Source organism: Buteo buteo, chromosome 9, assembly GCF_964188355.1.
Source record: "Buteo buteo chromosome 9, bButBut1.hap1.1, whole genome shotgun sequence".
Taxonomy (NCBI): Eukaryota; Metazoa; Chordata; class Aves; order Accipitriformes; family Accipitridae; genus Buteo; species Buteo buteo.
Window position 1 is genome coordinate 46066517 of NC_134179.1, and position 10916 is coordinate 46077432.

Consider the following 10916-nt stretch of genomic DNA (forward strand, 5'->3'; position numbering starts at 1 on the left):
TTTGCCACACAGCCCTAGGACAGTATTTTTAGCCCAGCTTCCTAGAAAAGCAAGGTGGGCACGTGCAGGGCAGCATCTGCCTGGTCATTGGTGCCTGCCCAGGACCTTTCAGCCAATTTCAGTCGATTGACCGGTCTTAGGCCAAGGAGGTACCCACGAGGTTCCCTAAAAGCAGCGAGCCTGGGGAGGCAGGAGAGGCGGGAAAGCCTTCCCCCCAGTGAGGGGATGAGGCAGTTCGGCCCCAGGGCTGTGGCACAGGGGAGGCAGCTGCAGGGAGAGGAGCCACTTTTCACCTGCACTACCACTGGGGAGCAACCTATGGGTTCACCGGGTCCCATCTCAAGTAGGGGAGAAGCAGGCAGCCCACGGCTGGAGGAGAAGGAGACGCATGGCAAATCCCCCTCAGGAATAACTCCCACCAGCATCTCTCTTCCCGGGCAGGAGGCCCTGCACCAGCTCACACCTGGAACCCCAGACACCACAGGGGGAGATCTCTGCAGGGTTTCTTTGCCTTCTGATGAGGAAGCAAACGACTGTGTTCCCCCTCGTCACAGCCCCGTGCTAGCCCACCCACCGCTGCTGGGTCACCCCTTTCCCCAGGGCAACATTTCTGCAGGCAGCGCCATGCCAAGCCCCCCTCTGCCAGCCCACGGCGCAGCCACAGTCTCGTCTCAGCGAGCGGTCCCATCCTCCTTGGCTGACCAGAGACTTGGCCACCCTGGAAATGCTTCTCAGATGAAAGTTGCCGAGTAAACTCCAGGGACCGAGGAGATTTGGGCCAAAGAGGATGTGTGGATGCGAGGCTGGCTGCTCCCCCACGGCGCTTTGGTCCAAAGAGAAGTCGAGTCTCTGCGCCGAGCATGGGGCTGGCTACTCTGCCCCTGCCCCAACAAGAGCTGCACGAGTTCTTTATCAAACACACGCCCTGGATTAGAGGGTTTATTTTACTTTTTATATAGCGGCTGAGAGGGCAGTGCTCTGCCCCGGTGCTGATAGTGGATCCTGTGATCGTAGGTGGGGAGGAAGCTTGGGATGAAAGCTGGCAATTCTGCAGCACCACAGTCGTTGGATCAGAGCTGCGTCACTGTCCCCTGGCTCTGGAACGTGGGAGCTGTGGGGAAGACAGATTTGCTTTCACACCTGCAAAGCTGTTCCATCCTCTGCTGTCCACAGCTGAGCCCAGGCTGGCAGGAGCAGCAGGGATGAAGGTGCTGGGGGGGCTCGGTCGCTGCCTGGGGGCTGGGACCCTCCCCACCTCCAGCCCTGGCTTTTGTGCTCTCCTCAGGGGCATGTGATGAACAGCTTGGTTACACGAGTACCACTCAGGACACCTCCCCGAGCCCCCTGGGACAAGCAGCTCCTGGTCTTGGCATGCCCGTCACAGTCCCGGTGGGGACCCTTGTGCAGCAGAGGCAGCGGTGCCCCCGCAGTGCCCTGGGCACGTGCCTCCCTGTGCCACCGGCACGGCTGGCATCACCCGGCCACATGCCAGGGAGCTTTTTTAGCCTAAGCAGAATAAAACCGCAGTGATTATATTTCCTGCCTCCCTGCTCAGGGCGGGAGGGAAATTGTTTGATGCTAATCCCCTTGTTTAATCCACCAGCAACCTGACATGCTAACAGTCGAGATTAACTCCCGGCGGGGAATCGTTAGACATGCAGCCGTTGGTCGCAGGGACGGCGGAGCAGAGCAAGACGAGGACGTCCCCGTGCGTTTTGCGGGCTCCCATGCACTCCTGGCAGCAGAGGAGAGGGGAGGTATGAGCAACATGGAGAGAGGGCTTTTGGTTTTCAGGATCGAGTTCCTCCGCGATGAGCAGTTTTCACCAGGCTGGCATTTCCCCTGGTACAGAAAGGGAGGCTCCAGCTGTCCCGAGAAAGGTCACCTCGGGGGCTGACGTGCTCCCGGGCTCTGGCAGAGATACCGTGTGACAGTGAGTTTTTCAGATGTGACCGGGAAGCAAAATTCAGTCCCCAATCTGCCTTGCCCACAATGCCACCGGACTCATCCTGCTCCCCAACCCCACGTCCCCACGGGGCCAGAGCCATAGAGGCAGGACGGAGCCACCCCCCAGGACACAACCCCCGGCCCCAGGAACCTGTGGTTCAGCCAGGGCATCGCTTCGAGAAAGGTGCCCAGGGACCCTGCTCCAGCCGCTCTGCGCCCTCCTTGCTGCAGACCTGCGCCTGATTTTGTGTTTCAATTTGTCTGACTTTATCTTCAAGCCCTCGGTTCTTATTATTCCCCTCTCAGCTAAGTTAAAGAGCCCTTTAATACCTGGCAGTTTTCTCCCTGGGAAGGTACTTGCACACTGTAATCAAGTCACATCTCAGGCTACTTTTCGATAAGCTAAACAGATTGAGCTCTAAGTCACTGCTTAACATCCAGCCTCAGGAAAGGGCCAATCTGAGGCGCTGCCAAGCAGAGCGGAGCCGGAGTTTTTTCAGCTGGTGCATTGAAAGGTGAATTGTTGCTTTCTGATGCACTGATGATAAATGAAATGGGCTGTAAAAATTGTAGCATTGGCCTTGCTCTGGGCTGTGAGCACACATGGCTGCCGGAGGCACAAAGGGGTGCTGGGAAAGGAGAACACGGGTGCTCCTGGGGCTGTGCCCATCCCCACGCCAAACCCTGGCCTGGCAGCCTGTGGGCAGCTCACCTGCAAAAGAGCAGGTGGAAAACACCTTTGCTGCACTTTTGCCAGCAAAACTTGCTGCAGCAGCTGTTTGCTGCGGGGCTAATGGTGCCTGTCTCCACTTACAGGCAGGGAGTTATGATGGCCAGGAACATAAGTGCTTTGGGGAGCTGAGATAAGCAAAGATGCTCTGAGCCACAGGCTTAAATCCAGAGGTTATTGACAGGGGCTGTGTCAGGGCGCAAGAACTAGTCCAGCAGCCCTCTCTAATGCCGGGGTATTGACAGGGCAATTGGAGTGAAGTGAGGCTTCAGGCTGGTTTAATCACAGGACAAGCCCACCCAGTGCTGCTCGAAGGGCCAGGTACCTCTGCCACTCTCTGTGGGGGCACGGCCATGCTGTGCTGCAGGGAGCGGGGTGGCACAGGGCAGGGCGCAGCCCCCTCGGGGGACCCTGGCCCTGGGCTGTGCAAGGAGGGGGAGAACAGAGGGTCCCCCCAACCAGGGGTCTGACCATCCCCCCGGCAGAAGGACAAGTGGTGCAAAGCAAGGACACTGTGCTGGTGTGTGGGGAGAGCCTGTCGGGAGCGGGCTGGGGCTGGGGACACGCTCGGGCAGCCCCACAACACGCAGACCTGGTCAGACACAGACTTCCAGCCTCCCTGAGTCCCTGTGGCTCCAAAGCCACTTTATCAGCACACTCCAGACCTGATCAATGCGGGAGTGATCCGAATGGCTGATCAGAGGGGAGCAGCCACTGCCTCTGCCCCGGGCTGAGGGATGCAGCAACAGCACACTCGGGGGGGGTCTGCCGGCGACAGCCAGGGCAGATTAACAGGGCTCGCAGGGATGTGTATCCCCGCACCCTCATGCGGGCTGGCCCAGCCACAGGCAGCCTGGAGACTCAGCCACACAAGGCCGGCTCTGAAGGATGCCGGCTCTGAAGGACGCCGGCTCTGAAGGACGCCGGACAAGGTCGCAGCACGGATTGCTGCAGCTTGGCTGCTCCCTGCCACGAGGCCCAAGGTGACCGAGCCCCTGGGAAGGAGAAGCCAGATGAGGCTGGCATTAAAGCAGAGGTACTTAGGGAGGAACAAGCAGAGGCTGGATGCAGACCCACTTGCAAAACCCACAGAGTCCCACAGAGCAATGCTGTCCTGGCCCTGTATCCCATGGGGTCAGGTGAACCCCTTCAAAAATGGGCAAGTTCAGATCAATGTTGCAGAAAATCTGGTTTTGGACACCAAAGCGGACAATGAGATCCATCTAGGCTGTTAGGAGGTCGTACCACCCAGTGCACCCATCAGGTTAACTCACAGCCTGGATTCTCCAAGCACAAACCAGGGCAATTTGAGCTTAGCAAAAGGATCTGGGGTCCCTGCAGGAGGGATTCTGCCTGGGGAGAGGTAGGAGAGGCCATCCCGGCCCACAGAGAGCTACAAATAACTCGAACGGCCTCATTACCCAGTTTCTGATGAACAGGAGTTCGGTTTCATGTTTCCCCCGGGGCTAACTCCACCTGAAACTGGGCTATGCCTCATTACGGCAGAAGCCGCTGCCTTCAAAGTCAGGCAGGAGCCGCACGCTGGCTCCGAACGCGGGGCCTCGCCGGAGAGAACCGCCGGCAGCGGCCCCGGTGGTCGCAGCGCCCGGTACCGCGCTCCCGGGGGGGGCTGTCCCGGGGCGGGGGGGGCGGGTTTTGGATGGCGATCACGCTCAGGCATCCAGGTGCCCCTGCCTGCCCCTGCCTGCGCCTGCAGCCACCGGTGCCCGGGGGAAAAGCCGCCCCTCGCCCTCCGCGGGAGCTCCTTGTTGCCGGCAGGACCGGGCTGGGAGCACGGACGGACCGCGGCTCCCGGCGCTACCGCATCCCCCGCCGCCCCCGTGTCCCCCCCACACACACTCCGGGCACCCGGAGCGCCCCGTAACCCGCCGAGCGACCGCGCTGCTTACCAGGGCGGGAGGTCCCCGGGCCGGCACCGGCACGCGTGGCAGGATCCCGCGGGGAAGGGCCACGCACGGAGCGGCGGGTACGAGCGCCGCAGCCTCCCGGCCACCGGCCGGGCACCGGCTGAGCATCCTCCGGCCGGCGGGCGGCACCCCCCGGGCGTCCCCCGGCTCCCCGGGCATCGCCCTCATCCCGCGGCCGGGCCGGGCCGGGGCTTCCCTCTAGCGACCGTCGGCGGGAGAGCACGCCGGGGGGGGCCGCGGGATCCGGGGCTGCAGCATCCCGGGACCCGAGCGCCCGGCACCGACCCCCCCCCGCCGCCCCGAGGCCGGCCCGGCTCCTGCCGCCAGCCCTGCGGCTCCCTCAGCGCCCCCGGCTGGGGAGCAAGGGGCCCGGCCAGCCCGGCTTCCCCGGGCCGGCCCCAGCTGAGCCCGCGGGGACACCCGGGGCTGCCGAGCCCGGGCACCGGGGCCGGGTGACTCCCGACGCCCCGGTTCAGCCTCAGCAGCCTTTTCATTTCTGCCAGAAGGTCAAATCCACCCGCAGCTCCGGCCGCGTTCCTGCAGGGCTGAGCTGCCCCGGAGGGGCTGAGGCTCGTTCTGGGCCACGGGAAGGTTTGGTCGCGGGTGGGTGGGTCGCTCGGGCCGGTGTCTGCGGGGAGGGGTAGGACTGGGGCAGCCCCACGCATGCAACTCCAAGCACTCGCAGGTGCCTCCCTGGGGACCCCTGCCCTGCTGGCGCGGTGGGATCTGGCTCTCCAGCAGGTGATGGGGTGGTCTGGCTCTGGTGCGAGGGGGGTCCCGCATCGAACATGCCTGCGCACAGTGAGCTCTTGCAATGAATGAAACTGCCAACGCTTCCCTCATTCCCAGCGCACACACATGTTTTTAACGGAGGACCATCGAATTCACAAAGCAGACTGGAGGCTGCCAGGTAAACGCTGGTCTGTGTCCTGGGCCCACGTGAAATGGCTGGTTCTTCTGGCAGGGTTGCGGTGACAGCCCTCCAAGCCGGCAGCGCTGGGGGGCAGGAGGGGAAGGCAGTGGCACAGGGAGCAGCTGCCAGCGGGCAGGGAAGCGTTCATGTATTTTCCCATCCCAGTGTCTCGTCCTTTCTGCATGGGTGCAGCAAAGCCTCCTCCTGCAGTTTCAGGTTCTAGCAAGGGATGTGCTGCGGTGACTCAGTCCAGCAAGGAAAAGAGGAGCAAGCTGTGGCTTTCTGCACAGGCCTGGAGGTAGGGTCCCATGCCAAGGGCAACGGGAAGGGTCCCACTGCCCCAGGAGATGGCCTGGGAATAGTCCTCTTCTGAGCAGAGCCCATGCTAGAAGAACTGGCCATGGGTGCTGGAGCAGTACTCCAGGTAGTCAAACTCCTTGACAGAGAATGTCACAGCACTCCATTTCTTGTACCTCCTCTTCTCAGCCGGTGTCTCCACCACAAAGTTTTTGATGCAGAGGATGGGCAGCTTCACCTGTCGGTAGATCATCTCCATTCCCCAGTCCTGTGTGGGCAGGGAGGGGACAGTCATGCAGACCGCAGAGCAGCATCCCCAGGCTGCAGGGCCACACACACCTGGGACGGAGGCAGCTCCTTGCTCCCAGGCTACGTCCCGCTTGGAGACAGCTGCACGCGTCCATGTCCCACATGCGCAGCGCGCACATCACATGGGCATGTACTGAAGGGAGATACAGCTCCATTCCTCAGCCAGGAGCTGGGGCACAAGGCACGGTCCCTCCAACTCTGACTGGGCTGCAGTCGCGGGGGGATTGCCGCGTGTCCCACTCACCTGGCTGCACTCACTGCACATGATGCGGCAGCCGGGCTCCCAGTCCTTGAAAGTCCGCTGGAACTGTATTTTCCCGGAAACTCTGTAGTACACCCTGCAAGGAAGGGGCCAAAAGACACTCTAAGGACAATGGTCCAGGGGACAGAAACAGGGCAGCACATGTGCTCCCATAGTCACACAGTCCCACAAAGCCCCTGCGACTTCCCCGGACTGGTGTCCCCAAGAAAGAGCTGGCAGCAGGCTGCTGCCACCCCCTGCCCATCCTGGGTGGAGAGTGCAGCAGCTTATGCAAGTGACGCCTGACAGCTGGGCTCTACCTGAAGTTGGGGTTGATGTTAACGTGGTGCATGCCCTCCACAGTGCGGATGTCGCTGCCACGGCACACCGCCACGTTGCAGTTGACGCAGTAGAAGTACACATCGTCCGGGTCGTGCAGCTGCCGCCTCTCGCTGATCCTGGCCTCCTTCATTAGCCAGCTGGCAACGGCAACTTCCTGCAGGTCCCTGATCTGCAGAAGGCAGTGGGAGGCAGGACAGTGGGGAGGACAGGAGGCAGCACAGGGCTACGGGCACAGACAGATAGCAGACATGGCAAGACACATGGCTGGAGAGAGATGTGCTGTCCTAGAGAGCGCAAGCTGCACGGCAGGATGGGCAGGGAAGGATGGACAGGACGGGATGGGCACGCACTGCCCTGGGGACCTGATGCCTCCCCTACACAGGAGCCGGTGCTGTCCCAAAGGGAGAGCAGGTAGCCAAAACCAGAGCACGGGCAGGAGCTGCCTGGCCCTCCTGGTGCTCAGGGCAGGGCCCAGTGCTCACCTTGAGGCTGTACTCCTGCTCAGGCATGGCCTGCACCTCTCTGATCGCCCTCTCCATGAGCTCCACGAGGTTCTCATTGAGCAGCTCACGAGAGACCTCTCTGCTGTCGGCTTTGGCGAGGACGGAGTAGACGCTGTTTTCGGCACGGGCACGGCCCCGGGCCTGCGGCAGAAGGGCCAAATGCTGCGGTCAGCAGAGGAGGGCCGTGGCCGACCCCTCCTGCCCCCCCAGACCACCCCGCGAGGATGGATCCACCCTCCACACCCCACTGCGCCTCGCCAAGGAGATGCTCTGCCAGGGGCTGGGCTCATCCCCAGGGAGCTGCCAGCAGGCATGGGATGTGAGAGCCCCCGTGTCCCACACCCGTGGCTTTGGGGCATTCCAGCAGGCTGCCCTCCCCATGGAGCTGGGAAGAGCATCTGGAGGGAGCCCAGGCAGCTACCTGCACCATGGCGATCTCGTTGGTCATCAGCCCATAACGGACCACAATGTTACACTCGGGGATATCCAGGCCCTCCTCAGCCACACTGGTGGAGAAGAGCAGGTTGAGGGCTCCCACACGGAACAGCTTGATCACGTCCTGCTGCTCGTTCTGAGGGAAGAGGGGGTGATGCTTCAGCAGCTGCGTAGGGCTCTGAGCCCCTGGCAGCACCTGCAGCACCCACAAAGTGCGTAGGGAGGGATAGGTCCAGCTCCTTCCCACCCTCCACTCACCTGCGTCATGTGCTTGGTCTGGTTGCTGTAGCCGGCACCGGTGAGGACGGCGGCCCTGATGTGCTGGCCACAGAGCGTGGCCGTGTCCTGCAGCCAGCTGAGCAGGCTGTGGGCGCTCTGCCGGGTCTTGGTGAAGACGATGCCACGAGCGGTGCCTGGGGGCTGGAAGTGCTCCTGCAGGATCTCCTCCAGTTTGCCCAGCCTGGGGTTCTCGTAGCGCCGGTCCCTGGCAAGCGCCTGCAAGCTCATCCTGTTTTCTGCGCAGGCAAACAGGGCGTCAAGGGGGACTCCCTGCCCCCCAAATGCTGCCAGCACTAACCCCCCCTCCAGGCCTCTCCATTACCCTCAAACGTGGTGGTGAGGAACCGTTCGGTGGGGTCCTTTGCATCCCTCTCAGCAGTGTAGAACTGCTGGAGGCACTGGAAGGCGTCGATCATCCGCACCGTGTCGTTGATCAGCAATGCGTCATTGTACTTGCGCAGGTGCAGTGCGCACACCCGCGTCTTGCGACAAAACGTCTCTGCCGCTGGCAAGGGACAGAGCGTGCCGTGGTCACGGCCTGGCCCCGCGGCTGCCGGCTCTGCCCCTCCGCACCCGCACCACCACCTCCTCACCTCTCTTCTCCAGCTCCATAATGCGCTGCTCGTAAATCTGCGTGCCGAAGTCCTGTGGCAGGCCAGGCATCTCCATGTACTGCTGGATCTGCTCCATCATCTTCTTCAGCTGCTCGCCAAAGGGGTCCTGGGAGCAGAGAGGGGCTCAGGACCTGAGGAATCAGGTACATTGCTCCGGACAGCCTCGAAGGTGCAGCCCAGAGCGCCTGGCCTGGGATTAGGGGATTTTCGCACGGCAGGACCCAGGCGGTTGCAGGATCCCCCTGCACCAAGGCTCTGGATCAACCGGTTCCTCGTGCTGGCCTGAGCTAAGCAGGTGGAGGGACACAGCCCACCGGCTCAGCAGGGCTCGGGGGTCTGGTCTTCCACCCAGCGAGCAGCCCTGTGGCTCCAACCAGCTGCCCCTCACCTGCGCTCTCTCCTGGCACAGGTCGTACTGCTTCCTGGGCTGGGGGACGTGCCTCTGCAGGTGCTGCACCTCCTCCTGCGCCGACATGATTTTCTCGGTGTCCAGGTTGGCACAGATCTGAGAGGGCGAGACCCCACTTCCAGCCCTAAGCCTAGCAGCCCCGATGAGTTTGGGGATGTCTGCCCCAGGCCGCCCGGCTGCCCAGCACCTGCACACCAGGTTATCAATGCCCACACCGAGGGACATCCCGCTACACCCCAGGGGAAGCTGTGCCCGGGGCCATTGCACCGTCTCGGCACAGGACGGGGGGCACAAGACCCACCTGCAGGATGTGCTCTACGGCTCCCTCAAAGGAGGTTGCCCCCCCGGTACCGGGGGACGCCGTCAGGCCCAGGACCTGCGGCAGGCCCTGCTGCCCGCTGAGCTTGCGCTGGAGGTAATTCAGCATGATTTTGTTGTAGACGCCCTCCTTGTGTGTGTGGTGGCACTCGTCTATCACCAGCAGCGAGAAATCTGCGTCGGGCGAGAGAGGGGAGCAGGGTGAGCCGTGGCGGAGGTTTGGCCGGGGCAGTCGCACCCCAGCCCGGCCGCGGGGACAGCAGCGCGTGGGGTCCCGCACCCACCCGTCAGCTCCACGTGCATGTCCTCCTCCCCGCTGACCAGCGCGTTCTGCAGGATCTGGGCCGTGCAGATGACGACGTCGCTCTGCTTCACCACGCAGGCGAAGAAGGACTTGTGGTGGCTGTCCCCGCTGATGGCCGTCACCTTGAAGGCGTCCTGCAGCACGTGGAACTCCTTCTTGGCGTGCTGGTCCACCAGATGCACCTGCGCCCGCGAGACCCCGCTCAGCTCCGGCCCCGGGACCACCGCCCGCGACCCCGCGGCCGGCGGGCGCTGGCGCCCCGTTACCCCCGGGGCGGGGGACGGGGGCTCGGGGGGGCACCTTGTTGACCAGGACGGCCACCCTGCCGCCCCGCCGGCTCTCCAGGTGCCGCCGGCAGACGTGGACGGCCGCGCGGGTCTTGCCGGCGCCCGTGGGCAGCCAGATGATGCTGTTGCGGCCGCGCAGGGCCGGGGCCACCGCCTCCCGCTGGTACCCCCGCAGCTCCATCCCGCCGGTGCCGGTGCCGGTGCCGGTGCCGGTGCCGGTCCCGGCCGGGAAACGAAACTCGGGGCGGCGCGTCCTGCCGGAGCCCCAGCGAGGGGGGGCTCCGCCGGCCGCGCCGCCGGGACCGGGCGGGTGGCGGGACCGTGCTGAGCCGGGCCGGGCCGAACCGAGCGGGGCCGAGCCGGGCCGAGCCCCGCGCTGCCCGCGCCCCCGCCGCTCCCCTCCCGGCCTCGGCGCCCGCCCGGCCCGCAGCGGCCCGGGAGCCCCCCCCGGGAGCCCCGGTCACGAACAGAAACCGAAACCGGGCGGAGCTGCCGCGGCCGCGGCCGTCCCGGTGCAGCCCGGCCCCGCACCCCAACCTGCCCCTGCTCCCTGGCCAGTCCGGGTCCCCCCAGGGCAGCACCCTGCACCCCAGTTCAGCCCAGTGCACCCCAGCCCGGCCCGGGGGCCCTCCGCAGCCTCCCCACCCTGAGCTGCTCCTGGCCCCCTCCCCAGCTCAAATACCACCCCCCCGAGCACCCCACCCGGTCGTGCTGCAGGACCAGGCTCGAGGATGCACCTGGGTCTGCACAAGGACTTTTATTTAAAAAAACAAACAAACAAACAAACAGAACAACCGTCAAGTGGAATGGGTGGAGGGGGCTGGTCCCACCCTGGCGAGGCCAGTGAGCCGCAGAGCATCACCAGCGCCCACACGGCAATGACAGCACTGGGGGGGGGGGGGGGGGGGGGGCAAGGCAGCAGGGGACCAAGCGAGGGTGGGGGACAAGTCAATGCTGGGGTCAGGCACTCCCCAGCCCAGCACCCAAGTAGGCACAGGGGGAATATGGCCCGTGAGGTGCAAGGAGGGGGCAGCAAGGGGGGGGGGGAGGCAAGCAGGAG

General features: G+C 64.0%; 1 protein-coding gene across 2 annotated transcripts; it reads right to left on the minus strand.

Annotated features, from left to right (window-relative positions):
- Positions 1 to 4967: 4967 nt before the first annotated feature.
- On the minus strand, positions 4968 to 10051 carry DHX58 (DExH-box helicase 58). Of its 2 annotated transcripts, none has more exons than XM_075036953.1 (12): positions 9870 to 10051; positions 9550 to 9751; positions 9249 to 9439; positions 8927 to 9043; positions 8518 to 8644; positions 8247 to 8429; positions 7904 to 8160; positions 7632 to 7781; positions 7190 to 7351; positions 6686 to 6876; positions 6369 to 6462; positions 4968 to 6083 (listed from the first exon to the last, which is right to left on the minus strand). In XM_075036953.1, the coding sequence occupies exons 1-12, from the start codon at positions 10035 to 10037 to the stop codon at positions 5904 to 5906; spliced, it is 2022 nt and encodes a 673-aa protein (XP_074893054.1). In that variant the 5' UTR covers positions 10038 to 10051; the 3' UTR covers positions 4968 to 5903. The 2 variants fall into 2 exon arrangements, with proteins under 2 accessions (XP_074893054.1, XP_074893052.1); XM_075036951.1 differs by having other exon boundaries at positions 6686 to 6930.
- Between the last annotated feature and the right edge of the window lie 865 nt (positions 10052 to 10916).

What these genes read in the sequence shown, in the direction of transcription:
- DHX58 (XM_075036951.1), bottom strand. Translation starts at nt 10,037, where the DNA reads ATGGAGCTGCGGGGGTACCAGCGGGAGGCGGTGGCCCCGGCCCTGCGC. An exon ending in CCGTAGAGCACATCCTGCAG is followed by an intron (nt 9,044 to 9,248) that starts GTGGGTCTTGTG and finishes TCGCCCTCTCAG; the next exon opens with ATCTGTGCCAACCTGGACAC. An exon ending in TGTGCCAGGAGAGAGCGCAG is followed by an intron (nt 8,645 to 8,926) that starts GTGAGGGGCAGC and finishes CTCTGCTCCCAG; the next exon opens with GACCCCTTTGGCGAGCAGCT.